The sequence below is a fragment of the Marmota monax genome, unplaced genomic scaffold (assembly GCF_021218885.2).
Source record: "Marmota monax isolate L192 unplaced genomic scaffold, Marmota_monax_Labrador192_F-V1.1 WCK01_AAM20220418_F8-fsc00130, whole genome shotgun sequence".
NCBI lineage: Eukaryota > Metazoa > Chordata > Mammalia > Rodentia > Sciuridae > Marmota > Marmota monax.
This window is the reverse complement of record NW_026693244.1, coordinates 5,221,616-5,236,585: the sequence shown is the minus strand read 5'-3', so window position 1 is coordinate 5,236,585 and position 14,970 is coordinate 5,221,616. Positions and strand designations below refer to the sequence as shown.

Below are 14,970 nucleotides of genomic sequence, written 5' to 3'. Positions count from 1 at the left end.
CTCAAAAGTATGTTTTGCTTATTTATTTATCTACTATTTATGTTTGTGATGCTGGTGATTAAACCTGGGAATTCATGCATACCTGTGCTTTACCACTAAGCTATATCCCCAGCCCAGGTTGTCATCTTTTATAAAATAATTTCCTATATATGAATTGTGTGTGTGTGTGTGTGTGTGTGTGTGGATTAAACCTTGGACCTTGCATGCTAGGGAAGCACTCTTCCTTGGAATGATGTCCTTAACCTTTGACTTTTAAAAAGTTTTACATTTTATTTTTAAATTGACAATCTGTACACATGGTATATAATTCAAAGGTCTAAAAGGGAACATAATGAAAACTAAGTCTTCCTCTCTCATCTTCCCAGTTACCCAACTGCTCTCCCTAAAAGGCAACCAGTATTATCAGTTTCAGGGTGTACAATATATATAATTCACAGCTTTCAAGTACCTTCCCTTATTTAACTTGCTCTAATTAATACTACTGTCATGGAATAAGAACAAGTCTAATTGAAATGAATATCCTCAGAGCAAGCAATAAATATCAAAAAAATACAAGCTAGTACAAGTCTCTAACACTAGCTCTGGGAAAGGCTGAGGCAAGAGGATCACTTGAGCCCAGGAGTTTGAGACCAGCCTGGGCTACTGGTGAGACCCAGTCTCAAAAATTTTTTTTGAATAAATAAAAAACTAACTAAAATACTTTGAGAATGAGAAGTTATGACAAAGCATGATAAAAAACAAACCAAAAGAAACTCACTCAAAATAGAATCATTGTAATTCTATACCCAATATTTAAAGTATATATATGCTTGTAGCACTATGTCTATGCTGCCCCACGAAAGAGGAGTGCTGCAATCTTCCATAAACCAGCTAATGCCAGCCTCACTTGCTGTATACCTGGTCATTCCAGACTGGTCAACTTGATTTCTAAACATCTATGGCTATCCGGAAAAATCCCAGCAAGGTTGTTAAGCCATAACAACTATAATTCAGATAATTCAATGTGTCAGAAATTGTTTAATACAATTGATTCTTTAAAAAATATGACTAATTATATAACCCAAAGGATGCTTTGACCACCTACTAATGTTGAATTTGAGACATTATCATCTATAAGCTGAAGCACCAATCTGTAAGCCAACTATTTAATTTTATGGTCCTTAAAAGATCTCCATCTCTCTCATTTACATATATACACACATCACACACTGCTAATCATTTTTCTGTTTTTCTTTTCCACTAGATTTGCAAGCCCTTTGAAATATATATATTTGAAATATATATATATATATACACACATACACACACACACACCTTTATGGACATCATTCCAAGGTAGAGTGCTTCCCTAGCATGCAAGGTCCAAGGTTTAATCCCCACCCCCCCACACACAATTCACATACCTTTATTTTACTTTATTTTTATGTAGTGCTGAGGATCCATCGAACCCAGGACCTCATATGTGCTAAGTGCTCTACCGCTGAACCACAACCCCAGCCTCTGAAAATGGGCTTTTTAATGTTCATTATCATGAGTCTATAGCCAAAATGGCACATGTTTGTTCAGTGAATGAATTAATGATGACATTGATGTATTAATCATGATCCCTTGGACAGACTGTACATCTTCTTTATAAATCCCTTATTTCAATGTGAATAAAACATTTTCAAATTGTTTGTGTGTCACAATGTCAAGAATAAAGTTACAAGTTAAAAGAGATATTATGAAGAATATATATATTTTTTATTTTCTGAAATAGGGTTTTGCTATGTTGTCCATGTTGTATAGGCTGGCCTTGAACTCAGGTTTCTCCTGCCTCCATCTCCCATTGGGCTGACAGTACAAGTGTAAGCCACTGTGCCCAGTTCATAAGGTATCTTCAAAATGTATTCACTTACACAGGCTCATGAGAATAAGGTAGGAGGTTCATAAGTTTGAGACCAGCCTCAGCAACTCAGCAAAACCCTCAGCAATTTAATAAGACCCTATCTCAAAATTAAAAAAAAAAAAGAAGAAGAAGAAGAAAGGACTGGAGATATAATTCAGTGGTAAAGCATCCCAGGCTCAATCCCCAGTACTATCCCTGCCCCACAAAACAAGTATTCACTTAAAAGATTTGTGAAAATTAGCAACTTAGAGGAAAAAATGAACAGAATATGAACAGATCCATCAATAACTTGAAAATGTAAATATAACATATGAGAAATGCACAATCTCATTCCTGATTCAACTGATTCAAAGAAATACCATTTTTCACATGTCATTTTGACAAATGTCAGCAAACTTCCTAACACACTATATAACAAGGTGAGGAAACCTGCAGTGCTGGGAATGAAAGCTGGTTAAAACCTCCATAGGTTCAATTCCCAGCACTGCAAAAACAACCACCCCAAAACAAAAACCAACCAACCATCCAACAACAACAACAACAAAAGAAACCTTAATAGGACAATCTGGCAATCAAAATGGGAAGGCATATCCTTGGGCTGGGATGTAGCTCAGTGGAAAACGTACCCCGGGGTTTGATCCCTAGTATGAGGGCGGGGGGTGGGGGGGGGTGGGGGGGGAGCAGAAACTATTTATGTATTAATAAGAAATTATCTTAGGGGGCTGGGGTTGTGGCTCAGTGGTAGACAGCTTGCCTAGCACATGCGGGGCCCTGGGTTCCATTCTCAGCACCACATATAAATAAATAAAATAAAGGTATTGTGTCCAACTACAACTAAAAAATAAATATTAAAAAAAGAAAATATCTTAGAAAGTATTAAGAGAGATAAGTAAGGAACCTAATAGTACATAGCATCCTACATGTATGTAAAAGGTGGAAACAGAGTAACTATGTATAGACTTGTGAGATATATATATCCTGTTCATTTCTGAAAGGAACACAAGACACTGATAAAAACTCCAGCCCCCTCCCCCAACTGGCAGGAGAACTGGAAAGCTGTGTACAGAAGTCAGAGAAGACTGTTAACAGACACTTTCGAATTTTGAACTAAGAGAATATTACCCCTTTCAAACAAATCCAAAGGCTGATTCTTATTGCTTAGAAATAATGCCCAATATCTTGAAAAGGAACTTTTCAATAAGGGTAAAATTGTGATTATTAAAATATACTATGCCGGGTATAGTGGCTCGTGCCTATAATTCCAGAGACTCAGGAGGCTGAGGCAGGAGGATCACAAATTTGAGACCAATGTTGGCAACTTATTGAGACCTTGTCTCAAAAAATAAAATAAAGGGCTGGGAATGTAGCACAGAGGTAGAGCAATCCTAGGTTCAGAAAAAAATTATTATTCACATATACGTAAATATTTATGATAATGGCACCTCACAGAATCCTCTCAGCAAATTATGAGGTAGAAATTATAATTATTATTCCAGTTTTACACATGAAGAAACAAAGGGCTAGGGCTGTAGCTCAGTGGTAGAGTGCTCACCTCACATGTGGAAGGCACTGGGTTAGGTCCTCAGCACCACATAAAAATAAAATAAAGATATTGTGTCCATCTACAACTGAAAAAAAAAAAAGAAAAAAAGAAAATAAACAGAAGCATGGAAGGGTTCAAAAACTTGCTACAGCCAGGTGTGTACATGCCTGTAATTCCAGAAAGCTGAGGTGGAGGATTTGGAGTTCAAAGCAACCTCAGCAACTTAGTGAGGCCCTAAGCAACTTACCAAGACCCCGCCTCAAAATCAAATATAAAAATGTTTAGGAATGTGGCTCGGTGGTTAAGTACCCCTGATTCAATCCTCGGTACAAAAAAAAAAAAAAAAAAAATTGCCTACTGTCACACAGCTAGTAAAGTATGGAATAAGAACACCCTAACATTACAAATATTTGACATCTGAAAACAAGATGAGAAGAATAAAAAAAAGAATAGCAAATAATTTAAAAGACAAATGATGTGTTGGACATGGTAGTGCACACCTGAGGATTGCAAGTTCATGGACAGCCTCAGCAACTTAGCAAGGCTGTGTCTCAAACTAAAAAAATTTTAAAAAGGTTTTTTAGCTCAGTGTGTGCTTGGCATTCTATGGCCTAACCCAAAGCCTTGGGTTTAATCCTCAGTACAGCTAAAGGAAAAACAAATTAGGAAAATTACTTTCATATAAAAAATTAAATTTTAAGGAAAACCAGCTATGTTCACTTATATAAACTTCCATTTATAAAATTAAAAGGAGTTATAGCTCAGAGTCATTTTTTTCTTTTTTTAGTATTAGGAAAAATTGGAAGTCTTTTGATGAACTCATTGTAATAGCTTTACTTTCACAAATGGATGTTGCTACTATGTAGATAAACAGACACAAGAGAAAAGTATATAACAAATCTAGAGAAAGCAAAACATGAAGTAGACTTTCTTCTCACCATTTTTCTTTTTGATGGCAATGATGGCTCATTTATCTGGAACAAAAAGTGAAAAATGATTTTTCAAAGGTGTGTTAAGTTACTTTACAAATATTTTCATCCACTTGCATTTACAGCCTAATTTCAAGTATACAGAGATTGATCCTCTACTTAATGGATGTTCCTCTTACTCATGCGCCTAGATTTTTATGGATCAGTAGATCCATAAAAATACCTGGAGGGGATAAGATTATGTAGCATCCCTATTTAAAATTATTTTCGTTTAATAGTAGCAAAAAGTGTTAAAGTATGTTCTGTTAGCTTCATTATACCCTGAAATAAACTGATGTTTTCCTGTCTTCTTAAGAGATATAAGCAATAGGGGCTGGGGTTATAGCTCAGCAGTAGAGTTGAGCTATAACCCCAGCCATCAGAGGATGGATAATTGTAGTTCCCTGTCAATCAGGAGCATAGAGAAGACTTGGACATAAGGGGATTGTGGAGACTATTAGGTAAATTGCTTGAATTACCTTGACATTTTATTTATTCCTGGCTACCATTACCTTGAATGATCAAAGAGCTAACATGTTTATCATATAAAATTAATAGAAAAATTCAAGAATACTAACATTTTCTAACCTTTAGGAAGTTATAACAATACACAAATAGGTACAGCCTTCAACAACAGAGGTAACTCAGGTCTAATCAAGTGTTATGAAAAATCTTATAGAAACAAATGTTTGTTGAGAAAGGCAAAATAAAGTATCATGCTAATAATGATAATCATTAATGCAGAACTTTGAAATGTTAAAATTTAATAACTTATTAAACTAGCATAAAATTATGTAGAAGAGTCTCACTATCTGGATTTCACACTGATTAAAATTTTAAATTCTTTATTTGTACAGAGAGATGTAAATTTAAGAAATATGCTTAGAGTGCCAAAATAAATTTTTAGAAATGATTTGAATCTAAGTAGGATTCTAGAAAGATGAATGTCTTCTGTAATAATAAATTATGAATCACACTGAAACTTTGAGGTTCTTTATATAACACGTAGGTTCTTATTATAAAACTATTTACAATTGTTCTATATTAAATTTACAAAAGATTAAAAACAAAATACATGTCAATGTGTGTTATTATGAGGACAGGATTTAATTTTTATTTATACCATGTACAATTATATACTATCTAGGAAGTTTTGGGAAAAATAGGAAAGGAAAAATTCATAATACAGTTAATTTAAAATTAAGAAAAATTTTAAGGTAAATATTGATATTTTCAGTGGCACAGAAAAATCTATTGCTCATATCTCTTTTTTTAACGATATTTTTTAAGATGACACAGTATCTTTACTTATTTTATTTATTTTTATGTAGTGCTGAGGATTGAACCCAGAGCCTCACGTGTGCAAGGCAAGCGCTCCACCGCTGAGCTATAACCCCAACCCCTATTGCTTATATCTCTTAAGAAGATAGGAAAACATCAGTTTATTTCAGGGTTTAATGAAGCTAGCAGAATATACTTTAACACTTTTGCTACTATTAAACTAAAATAATTTTAAATAGGGATGCTACATAATCTTATCCCCTCCAGGTATTATTATTTTTCTCATCATTCTCATTGTTTTTATCTCAGTGTTCTCATTACATTTAATTAGTTAAATTCAAGAAATAAAAACAAGCATAGAGCTTTTAATTTTAATAGTTTAACCCACAGTAAGAATGAATTATTAAAACCAATAGGAAAGTTTTCAGGGCATATTCATTAGAATTCAACCTCTCAATATTTTTTAAAAAATGTAGTTTTCCATATTCTTATTTGGCATTATTTAACTCATTGGAAGAAATTAATTATAACACTTCAATGAATACTTTTCTCCTGCAACTGAAAAAAATTACGCATTTTTATTTATTGATTTTTGCAATACTAGGGATTGAACCCAGGGATGCTCTAACACTGAGCTACATCCACAGCCCTTTTTATTTTGAGACAGGGTCCCTAGGATTATAGGCATGTGCCACTGTTCCTGGCTAAATTTTACCATATCAAAGAATCAAAATTGTTTTCAAACTAGGTGTAAAGACTCAAGCCTATAACCCTAGGAACTCAGAATTCTGAGGCAGGAAGATCGAGAATTCAAGGCCAGTCTCTGCAATTTAGTGAGACACTGTCTCAAAAAATGAAAAGGACTGGAAATGTAACTCAGTGGCAAAGCGCCTCTGGGCTCAATACCCAGTATCAAAAAAAAAAAAAAAATTCTCAAAGTTATTTTAATGATGAGACACTTATTGTACAGGTATGTTATTTTTCTTTACTGAAATTCAGTAGTTGTTCAGTAGCTGTTTTTCTCTTTAGCATCACACTGCCATAATAACACAGATGACAAACTTTCTATTACACATCTGGTGTCTACTTGCAACAACAAGCAACTCCAGAATGGCTTATCTCAGTCAAAGCAAGTCAGACGTCAGACACTGAGGTAGGATTTTCCAACCTCAGATACATGAATACATATATATGTAGGGGTGGGGGTTGGGGGGGAGAAAGAGAGAGAAAGAGAGAGGTAGGTAGGTGGATGTTGATAAAAGCCTTCTGTTCCAACTATCATGTATTTTTAACAAGGGAGCAAATTAAAGAAAACAAAATAAAACAAAACAATAAGAAATGAGGGATTGTAAAATCACTTACCTCCTGCTGTTCCATATATTCCCTGTGTCTCCGAGCTGCCTCATGCCTCCAGAGCTTTAGGCAAACCAAAGCACTGATAAGATAGACAATCATGGTGACAAAAAGGAAGATCATTGCTGCTATTTGTCCTCCTTCTACTCGGCAGAACACTGCATTTATTGGAGTATTAAATAATGGATAGTAGCAAAGTCCACCTCGGTTGGTATCATTCACATAGACTATGGCTGCCGCCATGTACAAGATAAACAAGGCAACATTAATTCCAAATTCAGTTAGGGGCCACCAATTAGAGTCCAAAAGAATAGTTCGGTAATACATGGACATGCCAAGAACCAGAACAATAATGGTAGCAATCCAAGCTAATCCAGCAACCACCAGTACAAAAGGGGTCTTGGGGCCACTGTAGTAATAGCCCCCATACATACTGCCCAGGCCACCAACGCCTCCCATGCCATACGGCTGTGAATATCCAAACAAGTTATACCACTCGCTGTCCTTGTGAATGTAAGCTGTGACACATGCGAAGACTCCGGCCCCCAGAAGCAGCTCCACCACACCCAGAATTCTCAGCAGACCTGCCCAAGACTTCATGTAGGAATACCTCAGGTTGTACTCCTCCACCTTCTCACTGTATGTTCGAGCTGTCTGTGTGTGTCGGTCCAGAGATGCATAGGGATCCTGGGGAAACATCCCATCAGACTCTTTTGGGGAATTAAAAGTGCCTTCTGACCCTCCAGAAGGATCTTTGTAGGAGCTGGGGGCAGAACGGTGGTTGCATCTTGATGGAGAGGCAGGAGGTGAACATTTCACGCCATCGGAGATGTATCTGATATCAGACACTGACTTATCCCATTCTGGGTCCTTTTTCTTTCCCCTGAAGAAGTTCTTCCAGGAGTCAGGGATAAAGCGTCTTACGGGCTTGAGGTCTGGTGCAATGGCTGGTTCCTCAGTGTCACTTGAGTAGAAGTCTGGGCCGAATGGTGGCTGTAATGGGAGAGGGGGAGGTGGCAAAGGATCAGCGCTTACAGCCAGCTCACTGTCGTGAAGAGTATGGAGGGTTCTTATGGTGCCATCTTGATGAGGCAAGTCCCCTGGGACCTCATTGTAGCCCCTCTCCCGAATCCTGGATCTTCCATCATTTGACGACATTTGTGACTTTCACACCTGAGACCAAAGATTATAGTTTTTACTTATGCTTAGTTATTTATTCTTTCCATAATGCTGATTTTATTTACTTTGTAGCAAAATGTATTCAGGAGACCAACACAATTATATCTAATTATTGTGACATATAAAAATAAAAAATAAGCATGTATATTTTAGGTATATGTAACAATTAGATAACTCGAGAATACCAAGTTACTACTTTATGCTATTTTAAGTACAATCAAAATTTTAACTATTAACTCTGAATTTTACATAATGAAATATTTAGCCAAGCATGGTGGCACATATGTGTGTGTGTGTGTGTGTGTGTGTCTGTGTGTGTGTGTGTGTGTGTCTAATTTATCTAAAAACCCTATAAACAGTAAAATATAAAAAACAAAAATGAAAAACTTTAACACTGCATAATGCTAACACAATCCCAAGCAGAGTCCTTCCTTCAGACATCTAAAGCAAAATATTTAAGAGTCTAAGCATACCAAAGTTTGATGGGTCAGCAATATAATCATTTTCATTAACTCACACCTGCTTTGGAATGTCCAAAGGGAAGCAGTCTGTTAAAACACAGCTCTTTCCTTCCTAAAACAAGGAAGTCATTTAGAAGACTTGTCCCCTCTAAAACAGTAACACTTGATACTAGATTTCATTTTATATTATTGTGGTACTGAGGATTGAACCCGGTGCTTTGCCACCAAGCAAAGTTCCCAGCTCTTTTTCTTTTTTTGAGACAGGGTCTTGCTAAATTGCCCGGGGGGTCTTGAACTTGCAGTACTCCTGCCTCAGCCTCAAGAGTAACTGGGATGACAGGCGAGTGCTACCATGCCCTGCTTGATACTAGATTTTAAAGGTTCTTAGAGGTAAAAATTGCCAAAGGTTAAAGTTCCCAGAGGTACAAAATAGCAGCATCAGTGACTAGGAATATCATTCTTTCTAGAACAATTATCTATAGGTGATTTGCTGTCACGTAAGAAAAACTTACAAAATATTCAATCTAACTGAAAAAGTACTTTTACCAAGTCTGTTGATTTCTTTCATGAAATCAATGACCAGGACACATACACAAAAAGAAGGAAACCATTTGTTAAAGTAACTACTAGGTTTAAGGTACATTGAATTTCTCCCTCGAATTGTTTCTAAATATTTCTTGAAGAGTTATTAGACACATGGTATTGTATTTGCACAACGAAGTTCTCAAAATTAAAATGGATAACCACACCTTTAAGATGCTGAAAATTTTAGATATTCCTAGGCTTTGTTTCATTTTACTTTATAAAATGGAGACCTGTTATTCAACAAATATTTACTAAGTACCTGCCATGCATCAGGCATGCTGGTCTGTCAGTGAACAAAGTAGGATAAAGTCTTTGCCTGTATGGACACAGAATTCTAATGGGGGGTGACAGGTGATAAATAAATAAAATATGTAGTATGCTAAGGAAACAAGTTTAAAAGGGGGGCCAGGAGTGCACTGTGGACAGTGTTATGGTTTTAAATGGAGTGGCCTGGGAAGTTTTCATAGAGAGTATGATAGTTCAATACAGAACTAAAGGTAAAGGAGGAAGCTAGGCAGGTATCAAGAAGAGTGCTCCTGGGCAGATAAAATGACTACTGCAAAAACCCTTTAGCAGGAACACCTAACAAGTTTAAGAACTATGAAGGCAGGGAGGCCAGCATGGCAGCAGCAGAGTGAGAGGGTGTGGAGTAGAACTGAGTCCATCTCATCACGTAGGGCCCTGAAAACCACTGGAACAGACTTTGGCTTTACTGGGAATGAGATGAGAAGTCATTGGAGAATTCTAAGTAGAAGAGTGACTCGATCTGATTTGTTTTAACAAGATCACTTGGATGATGTGTTCAGAGAATACACCAGAAAGTAAACTGGGAGACCAGCTAGAAAGCCACTGAAATAATCCAATGGACCATGTTGGATGGAGTCTGAGAAAAGGTAAAATATTAGGTTCAGGGAATTAAGGTATTATAGGAATTTTCAAACTTAATAAAAAGTGGAAAGAACAGTATTATGAACCTTTGGGTAGACATCAATTAGCTCCAACAATTACCCAGCTATGGCCAATTTTGTTTCATCTATATTCCCCCATCCTATTCCCTCTGTCAGTAGATTACATTGAAACAAATGCCAGACATCCGTTTAACTGCAAATTCTTCATTTTTCCATCTCTGGAGAAGAGCAGGATGAAAACAGTTTCAGATGCTTGTTAGCAATGCAGGGCTGTCAGGGAGGCAGTCTACTCACAGAATTCCAGGACTTCTCTGAGAAGACTCTTTATTGTCTAAAAATATTTAAATTCAAGAAATGCATAGTACTGCTGGGGATGTAATTCGTTGGTAAAGTGCCTGCTAGGCAGTCTAGGTTCCATTCTCAGCACAGCAAAAAAGGAAATGAAATGCACAGTACTTAGTACAGTATTTCTTTTTTTCTCTACTAGTGTAGTTTTTGAAATACATTCCTAAGAAACATACAGTAAAAAACACAAGTAACTTCGGCAAGTTTTACATAATGCCGCTCAATATCTATGATATATATGAACCTACAGGAGCTTAATCTCACTGATCTTCACCTGAGAAAAGTGGCTTATTTGAGTCAGACCACTTTATCAATGCTTAAACTAAAAGCAACAATTTTAAATTTGAATTGTAGAAAAGCAAAATATCTTATCTTAAAAGGGAAAAGTCAGCGGTATTTTCTCTCATGTTAAATATCTGGATACACCTAATGCCTTCAGGGTGTGAGAGTCCTCAGCTCGCCTAGGCGGAGCCGGTCTTTGTTTAATTCGGGACCAGGACCCTGACTCCATCAGTTCTGCTGGAACCTTAGGCAAGTCACAGCGGTGGTGAAGAGAAATGGTTCCCTCGGCGAAGTGTCAAGGGAATCACGCCAGGTTACTTTTACATTCCCAGAATCACCGCTTTTTCCTGGCTTTCAAATTTTGCTGGGCCCAAGAAAAGGATCGATTTCAGGTATTTCTGGGCCTCGTGGGGATGGGGGAGCAGGGGAGGCCCCTGCGGGACTGCCAGGGACAGAGCATCCCCCCCCCCCCCGGAGCCTTTGGGCACCGGGTCCCAGAGTCCACTGTCCATCGCTTTACCCACCCCCTGGAAGCGTCCCGCCTTCGGGTTCCTCCTGAAAATACACTCTTTCGGGATTCGGCCCCAAAGTGACCTGAACTAAGTCGCGCCAGAAGTCCCAGGTCAAGACAGCCCGAATTCCAGTGGGGGCGACCGCCGCGAGCCGGAAGGACGGCAGCACCTGCGGTGCGGAACCCCGCGGGACGGGGCCCTCCCAGCCCTCCCCGCCCTCCCGCCGGTGCGTCCCCGCCGTGGATCCGGCCTGCGTCGCCGGGTATCGCGGGCCTGAACTGAGAGCGCGGCAGCTGGGGAGCTCCGGGGGCGTGCGGGGGTGGGGGGCGCCCAGAGGGGCTGAGGGCTGTCCCGCCCCGCGCACCTGTAGAGGCCGCCGGGCCCTTCCGTCTCGTTCGGGTCACGCGGCTCCACCCTGCGCCCCACTCACCTGCGCTGCGGCCGGGAAGAGCACGCGCCGCCTAGGGCACCGAAACCGGGATCGGGTTCTGAGGCGGGGCAGGGGTGGGCCGAGCAAGCTTCGCCCCGCCCGGCTTTGTCAGCCCGGACTCTCCAGTGAGCCCAGCTGCTAGGTGCCCCCCACCCAGCACCTCGCAGCGGGGTTAACTCCCGGCTACCGCTGGGAACCGCGCTTTGAGAAAGAAGGTAATTAAGCAACCTCTTCCGGAGAGTCTCAGAGCAAGGTGGCCAGCGTCCCCTTCCCTACCTTTTGAAAGGTTTGATAATGGATGAAGGATGAGTGCACAGTGCCTTAGGGACACATGGCAGTTAAGTAAACAACGTTAAAAAAAATAAGAGAAACGAATGAAATCCAACATTTTAATTTCGAAATAAATTATGTAAATATTTCCAAAAAGTTTCTAAAATATTATACTGTACAACATATAAAAAACAGTATCTGAGAAGCTAGAGACAATAAACTGTAAATAAGGCACAAAGTTTATTTACACTCAGTTGCATCTGATACTATTTTGTGATTCATATTTACAACATAAAGGTTTTGATTTCTGGATGATTCCTTCACATTTTCTGATATTTGGCATAACGTTCAAACAATACACACTGATCTCCTTCCCCTAACCCATTCACAAGACTAAATAAATACTAGAGAAAAAAAAAGTTAAGAAGAGTACTTGAAGGTTTGATTTTCTATTTAATTCAAGATGACAGAAGAGTCAAGTTGCTTGTGATGAAATACTATAATAATAATTAAATTGTCTATAATTCACCAGAAAAGTATATTAACTCTGTTCAAGTACTACTTGAATCTGTCAAGGCTGATTTCTATGTTCCATCACTCTCATAATCTTCTATTATTATATCTTCTTCTTCCATGTCCACTTGGGAGGAAAAAGGTTGAGGCTGGCTAGCAGGCAGTTCACTCCCACTATTCTGACTCAAAGGAAGAATTTCTGGTTCAGCAGTCTGAGTGGGTTCACCCTGATTTTCCTCTGTAGTCTGTGCTCCATTAAGCTGTGCTTCATTTCCAATGTCAGGGTCTATCAATCCATGCTCTCTGTCCATCAGGGCTTCCATTTTCAATCTGTCAGATTCATAGTGCAGATATTAATTGTATATAAGGAGGGGATTACTTTATAGTATGAGTGTGATGATTTTGAAACCACCTCCTCTGGTCCTTCATTTATCTTCACTGTGTACACTGTTTAGCCAGTCCCTTTAGTTTAACTATAAAAACCAAAACTAAGCTGGGTACCATACTACATACCTGTAATCTCAGCTATACAGAAGGCTGAGGCAGGAGTATCTCAAGTTTGAGATCAGCCCCTGGGAAACCTAGTAAGACCCTGTCTCAAAAAATTAAAAGGGCTGGAAATGTAGATCATGATAAAGTGCCTCTGGGTTCCATCCCCATTCAGAGGTGGGGGTTAGGGTGGGAGTGGGATGGCAACCCAACCACAAGGTGAACAACTGAATAAGTTCTTATAACTAGCAATGCAAAGAGGGTTATGTCTTTAGTAAAGAGTTCCTATAGACTAAAATGAAAAAAAAAAAAAAAAACACCAAAAATGGGCACAAATAGAAAACTTATTAAAGAAATACAAGTGTTACTAAACAAACTGCTCTAACTTTGTAAATCTTAAAACTGAAATTAAAATAGTAAGAATTTTTTTTTTCTTTTGCCATACTGGGGGTTGAACCTAGGTCCTTGCGCACGCTCAGCAATTTTACTGAGTTACAATCCTAGCCCTATTTATTTTTGCTTTGAGACCAGATCTCACCAAGTTGCCCAGGCTGGCATGCACTTGTAATCCTCCTGCCTCAGCCTCTAGTGCAGCTGGGATTACAGACATGTACCAATGGGCCCTCCTGGCAAAGACACTTTTTGAAGGGATAAAACCCAAGCAAGGTTCAGTGAAGCATGCCTGTAATCCTAGCCACTAGGGAGGTTAAGGCAGGAGGATCACAAGTTCAAGATCAGTCTTAGCAATTTAGCAAGACCTGTCTCAAACAAAGAAAAAAAGAAAAAAGAAAGGCTGCAGGGGGAGGGGTGCTCAGTGGGAGAGTGCTTGCCTAGTACATGTGAGACCCTGGGTTTGATCGTTAGCACCCCAAAAAATAAATAAAGGAAGAAAGAATGCTTAGAAAAGGCTGACGATGTTGCTTTAGTGGTAGAGTGCCCCTAGGTTCAATCCCCAGTACTGCAATCAATCAAATAAAATAACAGTAAAGTAATAAAACCCAGTTGATGGATAGTTTAAAGAAAAAGAACATACTAATACCGTGAAAGTAGGTATAAAATTGACAAAATATTCTTGCCAGCAACCTGGGAACAGAGACCAAAGCCTCAAAAAGGAACAGACCTATTGACACAGCATTTCATTTCTATGAGTTCATACAAGTAAATAATATTTGATGTGCAGAAAGGGTTATTTACAAGGCTATGATAACAAAAGTTGAAAAGGAGCTAAATATACAAAATAAGGTATGTGTTAAATTACAGGAAATCATGCAGCTATTAAATATTAAGTTAAATGTTAATATTTAATAAATAGTAAATATTATCAATATGAATCAAGATATTAAATATGGGAACATAAAGATAACAGTACTAGTCACTGTAATTCAGAACATCAACAAATCCTGCCTCCAAGTCAGATCACATAGTTGAATCGATGATTAAATAGTAAAGATTTCAATGCATTTACTTATATTTTAGGAGCAAAAAGACAATAGAAAATACTTATCCTCCCTCTATTTTTATGTCTTGATCTCAGGATGGAGACAGAAAAGAGAGCTGGTCCTTTTTGGGGGGCAATACTGGGGATTGAACCCAGGAGGCACTTTACCACTGAGCTACAGCCCCAGCCCTTTTTATTTTGATATAAGGTCTCACTATTCTGATATATTCTATCAGGAAAGGGTGAACATATGATGTTGAATAAAATGAAGGATCAACAGTGTAATTAAAAGGTCTTTAATCACTGGATGTAATATATGTATTTTTGTATCTGACATATAACTTTTATTTATGTATGTTGAGTATATTCAGTGGATATTTCAGTAACAGCTCTTCTTACCTTCTAAAGTGTTGCTTCAGAGGAAGTCTTCCAATATCTTGGATAAAAGAAATCTGAGCTGAAAACAGATATTTTTAAAAAATTTTTAAAACATCATCATTCTTTTATTTATTTTTTAATTGACAA

At 38.2% G+C, this 14,970-nt stretch overlaps 2 protein-coding genes across 8 annotated transcripts in view; both read right to left on the bottom strand.

Moving 5' to 3' along the window:
- Marveld2 (MARVEL domain containing 2) overlaps window positions 1-11,813 on the bottom strand; it is a 29,207-nt gene extending 17,394 nt beyond the window's left edge. Inside the window, exons 1-3 of one of the 4 annotated variants that reach the window (XM_046456162.2) lie at window positions 11,736-11,813; window positions 7,043-8,206; window positions 4,370-4,405 (exon numbers count right to left, since the gene is read on the bottom strand). In XM_046456162.2, the coding sequence (XP_046312118.1) occupies window positions 4,370-4,405; window positions 7,043-8,191 (1,185 nt within the window). In that variant the 5' untranslated portion in view covers window positions 8,192-8,206; window positions 11,736-11,813. Of the gene's footprint in view, window positions 1-4,369; window positions 4,406-7,042; window positions 8,207-11,317; window positions 11,498-11,669 lie in introns of those variants that run through there. The other 3 variants (XM_046456163.2, XM_046456165.2, XM_046456164.2) reach the window with 3 other exon arrangements.
- A 297-nt stretch (window positions 11,814-12,110) lies between these two features.
- The window catches only part of Rad17 (RAD17 checkpoint clamp loader component), a 36,194-nt gene continuing 33,334 nt past the window's right edge, over window positions 12,111-14,970 (bottom strand). For all 4 annotated transcript variants that reach the window (XM_046456154.2, XM_046456153.2, XM_046456155.2 and 1 more), the window contains exons 16-17: window positions 14,845-14,902; window positions 12,111-12,848 (exon numbers count right to left, since the gene is read on the bottom strand). In XM_046456154.2, the coding sequence (XP_046312110.1) occupies window positions 12,590-12,848; window positions 14,845-14,902 (317 nt within the window). In that variant the 3' untranslated portion in view covers window positions 12,111-12,589. The remainder of the gene's footprint in view (window positions 12,849-14,844; window positions 14,903-14,970) is intronic.